The sequence below is a fragment of the Felis catus genome, chromosome D3 (genome assembly GCF_018350175.1).
Source record: "Felis catus isolate Fca126 chromosome D3, F.catus_Fca126_mat1.0, whole genome shotgun sequence".
Lineage (NCBI taxonomy): Eukaryota > Metazoa > Chordata > Mammalia > Carnivora > Felidae > Felis > Felis catus.
Window position 1 is genome coordinate 46,129,282 of NC_058379.1, and position 17,925 is coordinate 46,147,206.

The 17,925-nt window shown below is 42.9% G+C and overlaps 1 protein-coding gene across 9 annotated transcripts in view; it reads right to left on the reverse strand.

Annotated features, from left to right (window-relative positions):
- Positions 1-17,925, reverse strand: part of ANKRD29 (ankyrin repeat domain 29) — a 54,354-nt gene that overhangs the window by 8,636 nt on the left and 27,793 nt on the right. For all 9 annotated transcript variants that reach the window (XM_023241815.2, XM_045041814.1, XM_045041817.1 and 6 more), the window contains 4 exons: positions 17,362-17,460; positions 13,748-13,846; positions 3,758-3,856; positions 2,008-2,103 (listed from right to left, as the gene is read on the reverse strand). In XM_023241815.2, the coding sequence (XP_023097583.1) occupies positions 2,008-2,103; positions 3,758-3,856; positions 13,748-13,846; positions 17,362-17,460 (393 nt within the window). The remainder of the gene's footprint in view (positions 1-2,007; positions 2,104-3,757; positions 3,857-13,747; positions 13,847-17,361; positions 17,461-17,925) is intronic.

Consider the following 17,925-nt stretch of genomic DNA (forward strand, 5'->3'; position numbering starts at 1 on the left):
GCCCAGGGTGCATGTGACCTCATGATCAGTCTGTCAGTTTTAAAAACATTAGAATTTGCTGCAGGAAAAACAATGCTATGTCAAAACTTCTTCTTCTTTTTTTTCCCCCCTTCAAGGACAGTATATACAGTTTCTGTGTATGTTCCGTCTAGACTGGAGAAACGGCTGGCAAGCCAACAGGCCGACTTGTCAGCCCAGCCACATGCACCCCACTCACTCATGCAGGTAGGAGTACCGCTGCGGAGTTATAGGGGAGCCTATGTGGGGCGAGGAAACCCCCAAGCCCTGAGTTGGAGCATTTTTGAGCACAGAAGGGCCTACTGGATAGGTGGCTGACATTTTATGAAATTTACTGCAAATAGAAGACAGCATCTATGTGCAGTATGGAGCCAGATTCTGGGGGGAGAGAGAAAGAGAATGTAACAAATCTAATGCAGGAATGATGGATAGTCACATGACATCTGTTCCAGAAGGTGCATATGTCTACAAATAGCATCTAAATGCAAGTTTAGTTTCCACAATAGCTATTTACTATAATAATAATGAACCATTTCCGTATTTCATGAAAGAATAAAATATCATACCCATAGGAAAATTCCAGCAAAGTAGCATTTTCCTTTCCAAAGCGGCATGTCTGTTTTTATAACACGTAGGACAACTTACTTGTCTGGTAACATTAGACCCATCTGAATCTTAACCAACCTGTCAACTTCATCTGTTTGCAACATGGTTAGGAATAAAATACCAAGCCAAAAAAGAGCTCTTTGAAACAAGACTAGATATTGCAAAGCCCATTTCTGAAGCTCATTTCTTTTATTCACAGAGAGTTCACTTTCATAGACTATTCATTCTTACTTTATAAACAATTTTAATGAGTGCAGCTTTCTGGTTTCCAAGTTCATGGAAGATTAGAAGTTGCTCTTTGGGACAGTAGGAGGGGCCAGCATTCTGTTAACAGCAGACCAGTATCAGCTGGTAGCAAGAATAGAGAGTAAATATGTTGACATCAGATAGAGTCCAAAAGGCATTTAGGATCATTCAAGGGCAGGTAGACTTTTTATACATCCATAAACACTGAGGGTACATTCCCCCAAAGTGCTAGGCCACTGTCCCAAGTTTAGAACAGATTCTGTCCTCCATTTAAGAGAACAGAAGTGTATACTGGGGGCTCGCAAACTACAGCCCGTGGGCCGATTCTAGCCTGCCGCTTGCTTTTCTGTGTTCTGGCAAGCTGAAATTGAAAAGATTTAAAAGAAGAATACTACATGAAAGTATGAAATCCCAGGAATACAATGTCCATAAATAAAGGGTTAGTGGGAGGCAGCCATCCTTTGTCCCCATGACTTTCATGCTACAATAGTAGACTTGAACAGTTCCAAGAGACTGTATGGCCCATGAAGCCTATAGTATTTTACTACCTGGCCCTTTATTGGAAAAGATTGCCAACCCCTGGTATATATTCTAATTTAGAAATATCTTAGTCTCAAATGATTAAAATTTAAAAAAGAGTTTTAGGGCTCTACTTCCCAGCAGACCCAGCTCTCCAGAATGGCACGTTCTTTGAGGTGTCCAGATACCTGCGACTTATTTTATTTCATCTAAGGTAACAATGTGGTTCTTCATTCCAGATAATGAAGGGAAGGAACAGGAGCACCTGTCCCCCATATTTTGTGGGACACACATCATGTGTTTCATGACTTGTGGAAGATTTTAGTCCAATGAAAGATATGTATCAATATAGTTTACTTTCCAAGTTAGCGATTTCATTGCTACTAATTTTTTTTTTTTCCTGTAAAACTAAGTACTAACAGACTCTGGTTCACTCTTCTTACCACCTTTTCATTTCAACCTACGAATCTCCAAAATAAAGAAACTGTTGGGAAGTTCTTCCAAGACTGCAACTAACCATGTGAATTATACTCAGATTCTGCTACAGTCCTCAGCTATGGGCTTCTTAATTTCTAGCCTCTCTTTCCCAGATTGGTAAAATTTCTCGTTAAGTCTTACCTTCAGAATGCCAAGGGTGGGTGAGAATTTTAGCAACTCCTTTATAACATCGTTATACCCTTTGTTGGCTGCTTTTAGCAATGCTGTGGTACCATCCTTAACAAAGCAGAAAATAAAAGTTGGTTATTAAGATATGTGTGTGTTGGCTAAGAACTACATGTTAGTTGAGAACCGGGAATATGCTTATCAGAACAGACGAAAGGTGTAAACTAAAGTACGAGCCGGCCCAGTCTCTTAATCTAGGAGCATTTTAGAGCATATTAAGCAGTTAATGAAAGAATGAATTTTTTCATGTTTAGCATGAATTTAGCATGCTATAATTCTTTAACATGAAAGAATGCTAAACAAAGTATGTGGCTTATCATCTTAGAACCCTGCCACTTGGGAATTCATACCCTTCCTGTCCCTTAGAACACTGGGTAAAGGGCAAGGGAACATCGAGAATATATTTTAGGACACAGATGGACCAAAGATCCATAGACTGCAGTTTATGACTTAGCAGAAATTACTGCTACACTATTTGTAATGATTTAAATAATTGTTGAACTATATTTACTGTTTTAAATTTTAAATGTGCTTTTCTTTTTGCCTTCTCTTACGTACAACCTTGCTCTAGTGTGCCCTAGGGGTCTTGTGGCGGTTGGGGTGAGTGGGTGTGGAGTAGGAGGGGGACAGATTGAAATATGTTAAAAAGAAATGCAAAAACAAGTTCAAAAATTTATATTCAGCTTCTGTCATCACTTTTTGACCTGGAAAGAGATTTTCCAAATTCCTTTTTCTCCTGCTTTTACGTATCAGTTGCTGTATTTGGAGGATTCAGCTCCCAGAATTCTCCTATAATAAAGGAAATACCCCAGCCTGCTCTAAGGGTTTAGCTGGAACCAGGAAAAAAGAAAATGAGATTAGAAGATTTTTCTTCTCTGGCTTCAGAGATGTGGGGCCCAGAGAAAGAGTGGGAGGGAGAAAGAGAGGAAGAGAAAGAGTGGTCAGGAATGTGTCTTTTCCCTTTTCTGGACTCAGACTTGGAAGAGGGGAGTGGGTCACATTAGCAAGGGTAATACTAAGGAAAAAAAGGCCAGACACTGAAAAACCAAACCAAACCAACCAAAGCCAAAAAGCGAATAGCGCAGTGTGGTCAGGTAGCAGGGTCTCCCCAAGCTGCCCTCAGTTCCTATGGGCAACAGGACCTGCTGTGGGCCCAACTAGGCACACTTAGGTATAAGTTTAGCATTGGCTAGGTGGAGGCCAACGAGGGGTGTGGTGCAGGGGTCCGCAGCTGGGGAAGCTGGGTGAGGTGGAGACCCAGGAGCACCGCCAGCCACTGCGCCTGCGTCCCCGGCTACACTGTGGTCCAGGGCCAGCAGGGGGCGCAGCGACAGGCGCACGCGCAGCCGCTAGGGACACACACTGCCAAAGACAGCCCGAGGCCCTGGCTCCTGCCTGCCGCAGGCTCCCGGGACTCAGCTTAGGTGGAGGAGGAGCTCCGAAGATTAAACATGTTTGTTTTAGAGAGACTGGGCAGCACTCGCTAAATTTCAGCTGATTCAGACATTTACTTTGTTTTCCTGCTAAAGAGCCGGTGGAGGTTGGGAGAAAAATCCAGCCGAGTTACAGACAAAATGAAGGCGCGATTTCTCCGCACGTCCAGGCTGAGTTGAATTTTGGAGCTTCGGTGCATACACTCCCCCCCCCCCCGCCCCCCCGAAACCCCCCTCCTCCACCCCGTGCCGCAGCTGTGACTCTGACTCACGTTGCGGGCGGCGTCCCGGTCGGCTCCGCGCAGCAGCATCACCCTCACCACCTCGCTATGGCCCATCTGCGATGCGATCCACAGCGGCGCCGTCCCGTCCTGCCGGCGAGGGGACACGCTTGCTCCCACCGGGCCACGTGGCAGCCACAGAACAGCAAGGCAGCACCCGCAAACGCCCCCCCCCCCCCCCCGACGACAAACAAGGAGGGAGATTTTAACCCTTTTACGCAGGGGCTTTTGGCGGTGCCTGGACGATCGCGTGATTGCCAATATGCAAGTTTTGGTTTATAATCCAGCCATTTAATGGCAGGATCTCTTAGCACATAGTGTGGTGCAGGACCGCACGGAACACGGGGCGGGAAGGGGTGGAGTTGCTTAGCAAGGCAGAATCAAATTTGACAAACCTACGTGGGAGAAGTCTTTATTTTCCCCAGACTTTGTCTGTTTGCTTCACTGGTGGCTTCGCATGGCACACCCTGCCTACTGGGGGCCCTCGTTCCCACATAAGAGAGGGCAGTTTTCTCTGAGGCGATGCATGAGGGTCAGAGAACTAAAGACAGTTCTGCCATTCTTCTGGTGTCTAGAATCCACCCCCACCCCAGCCACGTCATTTTTCGGTACTTTAGTTTTATGCGGGATGTGCTATTGTTTCTTCTGGGAAGGCACGTACACTAGCGACGTATAGCAGGACGTTTTTGGTAATATTTCCTGTGTATTGTTACCCCAAAGACCCTGTTTATGTGAGCACTGGGCCATAAAGCTGAGATGGGTTGCTCCACAGAAGAAAAGGTGAAATATCCAAGGGACTGAGAAGGATTTGATAGGAGAGTGGTTCCGGCCAGACAGAAAGGAAAACAGAAAACCCTTCCAACTGCTGGAAGGAAGCTCTGGACAAGGAGTAGGGGAGGGGGAGGTCAGGCATGAGCATCCATGTTTTCCTCCTGGGTTGAATCTAGGGGTGGGTAGAAACACCCAGACAAATTATGGTGAATTCCAGCTGGGAAAGGATTTTCTCCTGTTCTTGGGGATGAAACCCAGAACTGAAGGTCTCTTAGAGAAGCTCTGCTCTTGGCTGGTGCCTGAGAGATAGAAATGGGTGAGGGAATCCGGGCCAATGGACCTGAGACAGGCCCCCAGTGCCCCTGGTCCACGGCCACCAGGCATCTGGGCACCCAGGACCCCCTGCCTGCCTGTGTGAAATCAGAAGTGCTAGGTAAACCGTGGCCTGGAGTCAGCCTGGGGTTGGAAAGATGAGGCCACAGAAGGTCATGATTTCACAATGACAGGCCAAGAAGGTACCAGTGCAGGATACTCAGACAGGAGAGGCTGGACTAACCAGCACAAGGACCAGACATGAATGTCCCCACCCCACTCCACCCCATCCTCATGCCAGGGTGATAGTCTGACCTCTGAGAACTTAGGCCACTTTGGAGGGCAGGGCAGGAAGAGGGAGGAGGAACCAGAGCTGACTAAACTTAGGCTCTGAGGTAATTAAAGTAATATGGCCCCAAGGAACTGTTTTGGTTGGATAAGACTGAATTACTCATCAGTGGGAATGAGGGCTGAAGAGCAAGATGATTCAGTCAGAGACGTAAAGTTTCGTTTCCTGCTGTAGTATGTAATTTCAACTCCAGCATGCGCAGGATGATTGCCCACTGCTGTCCCAGCAAAGTGATGGAGGACAAGGACATGTGAGCAGAGTGGTGGGTGGTGGCAAATTGGGAGCCTGGAAGGATCGGGGGCTGCTGAGGGGTGGTAGGATGACACAGGCACCCCTCTGTCTTGGGGAAGAAGTGCTGAAACAAAGCGTGGAAGCAGGATGAACACCGAGAGCGACTTCATACTTTTACTGGGGCCCCTTAGAAATATTCTTGAATCTGAATATTATTTATTATTAGCAATAGAAATAATACCTTAATTTGTACTTCTGTTTACAAACAGGTATACATCCATTATTTAACTTGATTCTCCCAATTCAGGATCATTCATTCATTCACTCAACCAACCAACCATTATTAAGTATCTCTGGCAGAATGCTAAATAGGACGTGACCTCTGTTCTCAAACTCAGTCTAGTGGAGGAGAGACATGGAAATTTCAGGATGATTACAGTGCTATAATAAATATGGAAAAAAATGCCCAAGATGAACCAGGAGAGGGGCTTTGTTATTGTGTGTCAGCTTCACAGTTGGGGTGGTATCCGAGCTGGGCCTTGAAGGAGGACTAGGATTGTGCCAATTGGGGGTTGAAGGGAGGGAATCCCGTGTAGAAGGAGAAGCGTGTACAGGTGCAGTGGCTTGGACAGGTGTGGTTGCTTCAGGCAGGGTGGGAAATCCAGCTGACTGCAGCCCAAGGGATAGGTGCTAGAACAGGGGTGAGGGTGAGGGTGGGCAGGAGACGGAGGCTGGGTGCCGGAAGCTCTTGTCCCTCCTTGTCTGCTCTGGTTTCATTTGTTCTTTCTCCCTGTCTCCACCAGAGGGCAGGCAAGGCAAGGCAGCCAGCTGCATAGAGGTCAGCAGGCATGTTCAATGTGCTTTCCAAGGGCTTGGCTGTTAGTAACACTAACATGTGGGAAAGTGCTGAGAGGTGATGTATTGGAACAACTATTAATATCATCAATTCATAACAGTAATGCTAACACTTAACTTCTTTCACTTTAATTGCAATGGTCACAGTAGGTGGAAAAAGAAGTCACTACTTTATGGTTAGGAGACCTTAGGCAAATCACCCGGAGCCTTGGTTTTCTCCTGCAAAAAATGTTAGCTTCCAGAGATATTCATACACAGGAAAACATGCAGAAAGACGCTGAGCACAGGACTGGCTTATGTGTGCTTAGAAGTGGTCACTGAATCTGCACATGAAAAACAATAAGCACTTTAATTTGTGCTTTTGTTTACAAAACACTACATGCTTGATTGATTCTCCCAGTTTTCCTGTGAGATAATGATTGATGAACAGGTAGGAATGATTGGTAAAATGGGATTTGGGGTTAAACCCAGCAAGCTGAATATAAATTAGAGCATTATTGTCAAATCAAATTATTTCCCAGTTGATTATCTAGTCGGTGGAGAGGAGAAGTTTTCCCTTCTGGACACCTCAATTCTTATTTTCTCTTATTTTTTTCTTCTCTTATAATGGTCGTGTCTTCATTATAAAGATGACTTCACGATGAAAATGATAAACATTAAGCCTGTTTAGCTCCTTTTTGTTGAGTTTTGAGAGAATGGAGTAAGAAAAAGCACTAAAAACTTTGTGAATACTTTCTGACAAAAGTATATAGTTTTAAAATATGTTAAAACAAATCACAGTGAAATAAATCACAGGAAGTTAGGACCTCTATGGGACCTTTTTTAAGAAAAGGAAATAGGACACTTAGCTTGAAGAAGATGAAATTCATGGGGTTATGACAGTTGTCATTTACTATCTGTGTGCAAACTGAGCAGAAAAGGATTTATTTCTTATTTCTTATGCTCCTTATAAAATATATTTTTATTTATTATTTGCCTATTTTGCATATCGAGTGGCACAAAGAGGGCTGATGGGTAAAGACTATTCAAGACTTTGGCTCGGTGTAGACAGAGGTGGTAGTGAGGGATGGTTAAAGACTAAATAAGCTGATGAGTTAGTAATGAGTCCCCCCACACTTGGAGGGGTCCACCAATGACTGATTACCACTCAGCAGGATTGCTAGAGAAAAGATTCATGTGCTTGACAGGGATTACACAGGTGACTTGTGCCGTTCCTTCTGACTTGGTTATCCCCTTGTTCCATCCGAGATAACATTTCCAAGTATTATCTAATGCATTTTGATAGACAGATCACAGTATGAGAATGAGCATACGACATGATTTGTATTGGAAACTAAACGTCATATCATTTTAGTTAGGATCTTAGAGATTACTTAGAAAACGAATTACAACCTTCCATAGGAACGAGTATATTTAGTGGCACCAGCTCTTTGCTTCTGCTGCTTCTAGTCCTCACACTTAGGCTCTTTCCATCTACAGGCTCAAGCCAGACAAAGTCTTAGGGACCAATTCTATTCTAAGTTGGAAGCCCAAGAGACATAAGGAATCTGGTTAGTAGCAGAGTGGCTTCAATACCAAGATGACTTTGCTACCAGCCCTACCCTGACCCAGAACCTATTTCTCATTACTGGATCCCTGCTTGGTGTCCACAGTGCAGCAAATAGTTCTGTAAAGGATGTTAACTGATGCCTCCATTGCTCAGCCTGACCCTATTCTCCCAACCCACAGGTGATCAGACCAAGGATGGGCAGGCCAGCCAGTCCACTCTGGCCTGGTGTGCAGAGCCTAGTGGCAGCAATGACATGGCTATTCCAAGAATTTGGAAGTCTGACCCTATAAACTTAGGGACTATATACAAGTTGAGTAAGTAGAAGATGCTAGAAAAAAAGGAGTAGGGAGAGGAAAAGAGGCAAGAGGGGACTTTGAGATGACAGAGACTACCTGGCTCCTGAGAGAAAAAGTGCAACCATGATATCTGATGGGTTTTCTCTTCCAGTGAGGCCCGGATGAAATAGAAATGATAATAACAGAAGTACCATAATTATCCTGGTTTTACAGATTAAAAAAAACAACAATCCAGGACTACATCAAAATTAAAAGCTTTGTAGCAAAGGAAACAATCAACAAAACTAAAAGACTTCCTACTGAATGGGAGAAGATATTTGCAAGTGACATATCTGATAAAGGGTTAGTATCTAAAATATATAAAGAATTTATACAACTCAGCACCAAAAAACAAATAATCCAATTAAAAACTGGGCAGAAGACATGAACAGACATTTCTCCAAAGAATATCTAAGGATGGTCAACAGACACATGAAAAGATGCTCAACGCCACTTACCATCAGGCAAATGCACATCAAAACCACAATGAGATACCACCTCACACCTGTCAGAATGGTTAAAATCGACAACACATGAAACAATGGGTGTTGGTGAGGATGTGAATAAAAAAGGAATCTTCATGCATGGTTAGTGGGAATGCAAACTGGTGCAGCCAATGTGGAAAAGAGTATGGAGGTTCCTCAGAAAATTAAAAACAGAATTACTATATGATTCACTAATTCCACTACTGAGTATTTACCCAAAGGACTAATTACCAAAGGATTACTTACCAAAAACACTAATTCTAAAAGATACATGCACCTCTATGTTTATAGCAGCATTACTTACAATAGGCAAGATATGGAAGTAATTCAAGTGTCCATCAATAGATGAATGGATAAATAAGATATAGTACACACACACACACACACACACACACACACACACACACACACTGGAATGTTACTTAACCATAAAAAATTGAAATCTTAACTATTTGCAACGACGTGGATGGAGCTAGAGGGTATAATGCTAAGTGCAATAAGTCAGTCAGAGAAGGACAAATACCATATGATTTCACTCATATATGGAATTTAAGAAACAAAACAAACGAGCAAAGGAAAAGAGAGACAAACAAAAGACCAGACTCTTAACTATAGAAAACAAACAGGTGGTTACCAGAGGGGGGTGGAAGGAGGGATGGGGGAGATAGGTGAAGTGGATTAAAAGTATCCTTATTGTGATGAGCACTAAGCAATATACAGAAGTGTTGACTCACTATATTGTATACCTGAAACTAATATAACACTGTTATCTATTAAAATAATAATAAAAGAAACTCAAAAGAACCCCTGAAATTCAGGGAGTGTGGCCTGCTTAAGGTCATGCAGTTAGTAAGCAAAACAGACTGTGTTTCATTTCCTTAAGAGAGCCATATCCCCATAACTCACAAGCGACTTGCCCCCCAGAGACCTGGATCTGGCTCCCTACCTGGCTCTTACAATCTGTCTAGGACTGGTGTCCTGACTATGAGCCTGGGCCCTACATCTGAGTCTAGTTCTAGTTCGCAGCCACTGATCACTATGTCTTCTCCCTTCCGGGCCTCACTGGAGCTCTGCTCAATCCACAGGCTCTCTTCTGGAGTCAACGTACCTTTTTGGAGGGCCTACCATGTGCAGAGGGCATGCAAGCAGGAGTGCCTCCCTGTTGCTATCTGCTTCCACAGGACATTGCAATGATCTATCGGTCCTCTTTTCTCCCATTGCCCAACACTGGGCTCGTCCCTCCAGGTTTGCAACCTGGGAGGACCGTCACTATCCGGGGCCCAGCATCTCTGCATACAAGTGCAGACCAAGGCTAGAGGGCACTTTATGAGATGGCCTTTTGGCAGGCTTCAAGGAGTTACTGATCAGCACTTTGAGAAGACTAGTGAGAAGTGAGTGATGACAGGCTAAACTCAGCCCTGTGTAAACACTCAGACCTTTGCCACTCCATGAAAGTATTGTTTCATAAGGTGGATGAGTTGCGTTGGGAAAAGTATATATGTCAAAGAATTTTGCTGATAGAAAAACAAGCTAAATAGTCATCTTAAGCTGGTGATTAAAAAGGCTTGACTTGTATCAACTTTACTTGGTGAGGTCATGTAGAAAGAACTGAAGATAGGTTTTTAGCTTGACTATAGAGTACGATGATCTCTGTGACTCTTGACCTCTTTATCTAGGACAAACTAAGAGGAAAAGTTTTTCAAGTTTCGCATCAAGAACTTAGTCTTTCCAGGCTGCTTATGATTTTGTGATTATGATTCCTTGTCACAAAAGTCCTAGAAAGGTTTTCAGTTAGTTCATCTGTGATAGAGTTACAAGGAAAAGCCATTCCTACTACTTACTGTTCAGATTCCCTGCAGCTCAGATCAAATGTCAACTGAATAATTTCATTGCAGCTTTGTTAATATCCTGTCACAATGTACCATAAATGTCAGGACCCTCATAGAGTGGCAGTGAAAAAAATCATAAATTGGATTTATCTAAAAATACTAAGAAATGAAATCTGGCAAACATCTTTGTCTTTATTTTATAAATTCAAGAATCTTCTGGGTGTGCCTGGGCGGCTCGGCTGGTTAAGCGTCAGAGTCTTGATCTTGGCTCAAGTCATGATCTCACGGTTTGTGAGTTCGAGCCCCATGTGGGGCTCTGCACTGACAGCTCAGAGCCTGTTTGGGATTCTGTCTCTCTGCCCCTCCCCCACTCACTCCCCCTCTGTCTAACTCTCAAAATAAATAAACTTAGAAACATTTTTTTTTCTAACAATGACTTAATGTGTCAGTTGCGATTTCAGAATAAAACACCGATTTCCAAATGCCCTGCCAATATAGTATTCTACCATGCATGGGCCATTTTAATGGAAACTTTTAATTAGAATTTTTTTTTAACTTCCTTATAACTTGTGACGAAGTCAGTGGGGACTACTATCACTTTTGCCATATTTATGACACTGCTTGTTTTCTAGGAAGGGAATTAAAAATGCAGAGTTTACATTTTCAAAGAAGACAGAATGTGGACTAGTCTGACCTGGCTAGACAGCCTTTCATTATCAGCTCACAGCAGGTAATAAAAAAGATTATGACTTGAGGATACAGTGGTGTGAGTGTACCCTATAAAAAGGAAAAATTCCGTTGCTTTTTTCCCCCCAAACTTATTTTATAAACATCCTTTTCCTGAATAACAATATTTTCAGGGTTGGATTCATAATTCCAAACAATTGCATTGGATGCAGTCTTTAAAAGGTCATGTCACTTGACTTTGACCTGAGGGTGGGGTCCTCCCACTGCTGGATCAGTCATCCACTTTGAGCAGGTCATCCTCAGTGTAGGGAGTGAAAACAGCCATGGGTGTTGTGGACACCATGGCACTGTTAGCTCATTCTTTAATTTCTTGCCTTCAGTGTCATCATATGACTGAATTTAGCTTTGAGTGGACATAATGCATGTAATATTTGAAATATAATATCTTATATCAACTTGGTTTTTTATGAACGGGGCATTAGGCATATGGTTAATACTATTTATTTTACAAATAGATTTGTCAAAGTGCCAGAAATTATTTCAGAAAGATGTACAGATAGAGAGGCCTGAGAATCTTGACAATCTTTCATTTCTAATTTCATGGTCCTATGCTCAATAATGGCCTCCAAATCAAACTTATGCAATCTAAAAATTACCAGTTCCTTTTGTTAGCCTTGGCAAAATGAAGCCTCTGATTCAGAGTCAAATCAACACTTTCAAAATAAGAAGGACCAGCAAGAAAATACTAAACTCCAATTCCCAAAAGTCACCTCTGGCAGGTATGGAAGTGCAACTTTTTTTAAAAGCTTCCTTTCCCAAGAGTATTCCTGGGGTCCTCTAAATCTAAGAATATTTTTAAAATTCTAAAAATGTAATCTCACATTCATAGTATCTTGCGTATGCTGAGTGCTTAAGAAATACTGATTGAATATTGAATAAAACAGCTACCAAAAAGGGGGAGCTTGAAGATTGTCTGGATCATCCTGCCCAGCCTCCTAATTTTCCGATGGAGGCAGACAAGTCCACAGAGATTGATTCACTTGTTCAAAACCACACAGCTAGTTATTGGCAGAGCTGGATCTAGAACTCAGGATTCTCGACCTGAAATCCACTTTGTCCAAAGACCCTTTCACTTCTTGGCTTCCCATGTACTTGCACTTAAAAAAAATTTTTTTTTAATGTTTATTTATTTTTGAGAGAGACAGAGCATGAGCAGAGGAGGAAAGAGAGAGGGGGAGACACAGAATCCAAAGCAGGCTCCAGGCTCTGAGCTGTCAGCACACAGCCCGACACAGGGCTCAAACCCATGAATCATGAGATCATGACCTGAGCTGAAGTCAGGCACTTAACTGACTGAGCCACCCAGGCACCCCTGCACTTGCACTTTTAAAGACTGAAGAAGCCTGGGGCCAAGAGCTCAGATCAACCTTCCCTGAGTGAACAAATGGGCATTCTCGCATCATGTTACATTACAGTGGGAATCTCCCTGGGGGCCATTTACTGGTAAGAAATCAGCTTGGCAATGAGAAAGAATGAAATATGGCCTTTTGTAGCCTTTTGTGGATGGAACTGGAGAGTGTTATGCTAAGTGAAATAAGTCATACAGAGAAAGACAGATACCATGTTTTCACTCTTATGTGGATCCTGAGAAACTTAACAGAAGACCATGGGGGAGGGGAAGGAAAAAAAAAAAAGGTTAGAGAGGGAGGGAGCCAAAACATCAGAGACTCTTAAAAACTGAGAACAAACTGAGGGTTGATGAGGAGTGGGAGGGAGGGGAAAGTGGGTGATGGGCATTGAGGAGGGCACCTGTTGGGATGAGCACTGGGTGTTGTATGGAAATTTGACAATAAATTTCATATTAAAAAAAAAGAAAACTATCTTTAAAGTAGTGTTACTTTAATCTTAAATGTTTTGTTAAAAATAAATTAGTGCAGAAATCATTCCTATATAAGAGAAGCTAATTAGAATGCCTTAGATTTGAATGGTTCTTTATCTTTTATAAAGTGTGACCTGTATTACCTTGTGGTTCTTTTCCTTTAAGTATCCACCGATTGATTTGCCAGACATTAGCTTGCTCTTGGTAAATTAAGTCTCTATTAGTGTTATAATTGTGAGAGATGAAGGCATGGAACCCATTAATGCTTCTCAGTGGGCTAATGGGCTCCTCTTTGGTTTGGTGAAAGCAGAAGCGGGGGTAAGAGATAAGGGGGACGGGGCAGGGGCAAGGCTACCTGACTCACCTCTATTTACCTACGTCCCAGGCTCTCTCTCATTACCCCACTCTCATTACCTCAGTGCAGCCACAATTTATTTGAACATGAGGAAGCCAAGTATGCACTTGACCTCAGATACCAAGCACCCATGTTTCAAAAATAGTAAATGGTGAAGTCAGCCTGATTTCATAGGCTTTCAGGTGAGCCCAAAGCAAAGAACAGGAGAAACCCCAATCAAAGACTGACTTTGTCACAGAGGCAAATGGTTTAAAGATGCCCAGAGCTGACTGGTTATCTTAGGCGCTGCCCCAGGACAACAGGTCCTGCCTGCCCACCGTTCTGCGCACGCAGACATTACCTACCTGCCTTGGCTGGTTGACTTTTGCTCCTGAAGACAACAGTAATCGAATAACATCCAAGTAACCACCCTGGGCAGCTAGGAAGAGTGCAGTGGCTCCATCCTGAGAGACGTCAAAATGGAAGTGTTAAAATCACCTTTCACGTTTATTTTAAAATATAATCAATTAAAAATACATCCGTTTAATACAACTTTCCATTTCTGTCCCCCACTTTGTTTTCATAGTCATGGTTAGTGTTTTATTCTTTGAAGAATAGTTCTAAAATATCACAGTAAGTCAGGTTGAAAGGTAAAGTTTCAAACAGGCTTATAAGGATAACTTAAAATATACGTAATGACCGTTCACTCTACAAAACCTTGATCACGGAGCTTACGATCTACCCACTTGCTGGTACCATCCAGCTCGTCCAAATAGCCAGTCATCATTTTTCTCTTGTCTGCACAGACTTCTCATTAGCTACCTTCTGTTTTTGTTGTGTGACCTCAGGGTTTATCCCCTTTTTAATTAGTTTAAAAAATACCTACGTTTAATATAATTTTCCATTTCAATTCTTTTGTCAAGTAAGAGCTAAGTGTTAGTTTAAAAACAAACAAAAAAGAAAGTCTACTAATAAACAACAACAAAGTCCCCCAAACCTATTTGGTATATTTTTATGCATCAGAAGTGTCCTTTTTTTTTTTTTAATGTTTATTTATTTTTGAGAGAGAGAGAGAAACAGAGTGTGAGCAGGGGAAGGGCAGAGAGAGAGGGAGACACAGAATCTGAAGCAGGCTCCAGGCTCCAAGCTGTCAGCACAGAGCCCGATGCATGGCTCGAACCCACAAACTGTGAGATCATGACCCGAGCTGAAGTCGGACACTCAACTGATTGAGCCACCCAGGCGCCCCAAAGGGTCCTTTTAATTAGATCTTTCCTACCCCTTTCTCTTTCTTGTCCCCTTATCCATATCCACCCCCTCACCCAACATGCAGTTTCTCTAAGCTTTGAAACAAAAGATGCTTTCAGGAAAACTGCCCTCATAAGAATTATCCATGAACTTGCTCCCTGACAACCCAATAGACACCAACAACACCTGCAAACAACTGAGCAATCCTGCACAAAAGCCCAAAGCAAGTGCTTGCTCCCAATTTTCTTAGTGGTTTTGTTTGTTTTAATTTTTTTTAAGTTTATTTACTTTTGAGAGAGGCAGAGCGAGCGGGGGAGGGGCAGAGAGAGAGGGGGACACAGAATCCAAAGCAGGCTCCAGGTTCCGAGCTGTCAGCACAGAGCCAGACGTGGGACCCGAATTCACGAGCTGTGAGATCATGACCTGAGCTGAAGTCAGACGCTTAACCAACTGAGCCACCCAAGGTGCCCTATTTGTTTGCGTTTTAACTGAGCGTCTATGTCCTCTGCACATTTCTTCTTTCTTAAAGACATTCATTGGTGATGTCAGCAAACACAGAAGTCAGTGCAGAGCATCCATCCTCCCCATAATCTCACTTCACACGGCGTTCACAGAACGTGGTGAGCTTCATTATTTTTAGACTGCAGTGGAAAACCCGAGCACATCCTAGTGGAAAACACCTAGCTAACCCAGTTAATTACCACTCCTCCCATCAGGAATGTTAACCACAAGTTAAGATACAAAGCACCTCTCTCTGCAATTCTGACCAGGTGGAGGGTGCTGGTGGGTGTCCACTGAGCTGCCAGACTCCTCTTAAGGCAATCATTAAAAAATTACTCAGCCTATACAGATTTTTATGCAGATGTTTGGTACGGGGATAAAATGTTCAGTGGCTTCTTACTGTGTGCGTTGCCACAGAAAATCCACCATGCTCTTAGCAGCTATTAATTCTTGGAAATTTTCTAAAATGGATATCCAAACATTGCATTTTTACTGCGTATTCCAAATTTCTGTCCCTAGAAGCTTTCAGGAGTCATTGACTGGGATTCCCCAGCGGTCCAGCTGTTTTTGGCAGAAACATTTACATTTGGACTGTTTGGGTAAGGGTAAAAGGAAGTTTCAGTGCACGAAATTTCTTGAGTCACTTTATAACAGGAATTTACTACAGGAATGGGCTCTCCCCAAACTCTACATTTTTAAGATTATGTGCCACTCTGGTGAGCCCTTTGGAAGAATGTTATCTAACAGTACAAATATGCCAGTCAATTCAGATTGCTGACTATTAGTGGTAATGTTATGAACACCACAACTCACTTTCCTTTTCCAAAGACTTGGGCTCTTCCTGTTCAGCCCCCCCCCACACACATATACTCAAACATGCTCTCAGATATACTTCATTACATACAGCCAAAGGAATGGCCAAAGCTGTAGACCTGTGTTTCTTAGACTCGGGCACACATCAGAACCACCTGCTTCTCAGTTGGGTCCTTGGAGATTCCGGCTTCGTTGGTCTGGAGAGGGCCTAGAAGTATTCTTTTAAAGCTCCCTACATGATTCTAATGACAGCCAGAGTTGAGAATCACTCAGACCAGTGTCAAGTGATTCAATCCTTCAGATGGGAAAACTGCAGGTTCAAAGGGTGTTACAGATTTTGAACCGCAAAGGGTAATGCTAGTGGCTATTGCTTCAAAGAGGTCTGTGACTTGTCATTTAATCATGTAAACTCAGGAAAGCTTGTTCAAATGGAAAAGGTCACACCTACACATCTCATTCCACGGCTACGAAAGTATAGTGCCATAGGGCTAAATGGCTCATGGTAAGATAGCCTAAAATGTGATTCCTAGATAATTGGAAGTAGGAATTCTTCCACTCCTTACCATGAGATTCTATCAAGTCACTTCATCTCTCTCTCTCCCTCTCTCCCTCTCCCCCTCTCTCCCTCTCATACACACACACACACACACACACACACACACACACACACACACATTTTGTCCAAAAGCAGAATAACATTCACCATAAATCCTGTGGAATTACAGTGACAATTAAAAGAGCCTTTGGGTAATGTGCTAATTGCCAATTTGCTGCAAACAGACCCACACTAGTAGTAGCTACCTTTCAAAGGTCAACGGTGTGCATGCACTTCACAGGTTTTCAACTACCCATACTCACTCGCTTTCCAAATAATTTGATTTCTCCTTTATTTGTGCTTTCCTCCTAGATAACTCTACAACAGGAGCATTATTTTGGTTTTCAGCAAGTCCAATGCTGGCCTTGTTATGTTATGAATAAGCAAGTGTCATATGATTTTTGAAGATCCTAATTGCATAAGTTATATGAAATATCTCATATGTAAAAGAGATTTAAAAGGGTATAATCAAGATGGGTAAACAAGATTATGTTTCTACACAGAAAAAGCTCATCTGGTTAACTGTACATTTTTTCCTTTGATGTTTCAGATTAAAGTCCTACTGTTCATTAAAAAATTTTTTTTTTTTTTTAAGTAGGCTCCACGCCTAGGGTGAGCCCATCACGGGGCTTGAGCTCATGACCCTGAGATCAAGACCTGAGCTGTGATCAAGAGTCGGACACCCAACCAACTGAGCCACCCAGGTGCCCCCAAAATACTTTTGAAGTTGGCATTTCTGGTATCCAAATTTTGACTGCAGTAGTATGTGTAATGAGAGGATGGGCAAGGATCCACCCAGTGTCCCGCTGAAAATGCACTCACGTAAAGTTGGTCGTGGATATTGGCTCCGTGCTTCAGCAGGGTCTCAACCACCTGCATGTGCCCATACTGACTGGCGGCCAACAGGGCAGTGCCCCCATCCTGCAAGATGTAAACACACTAGAATCAGTGCAGGCACCTATTTACCAAGCAGGTACTCCTGACATGGTGAGAGCTTTGGAAAAGACATTTCCTGTAGATAACAACGAAGTCACTTTTCCTCTTTTATCTCTTTTTCTTTCTAATCATGACCGGGTTCATCCTAAAGACATCATTAGGTTGTACACGTGGATGACTTGAGATACATTACAGTTATCGGACTATGTTATTATGAGTGTTCCCGGGTCAAATGCGGAAGAATCTATTTGCATCTCAATAAAGGAAACAAAGAACAGAAAGTCTGTACCAATCAGTTCTGTCTTGGAATTTCCTGAACAGTCTCCTGTGGCTTCTGGCTAGAGAGCTGCTTGACAAATGTTGACTTCTCCCCGTGGTTCCCCCCAGCTGTGGGCCTCTGAGATTAAGGTGATTTATGGAGTAAACTTCTGCGGCCATTGCCTTCAAGGG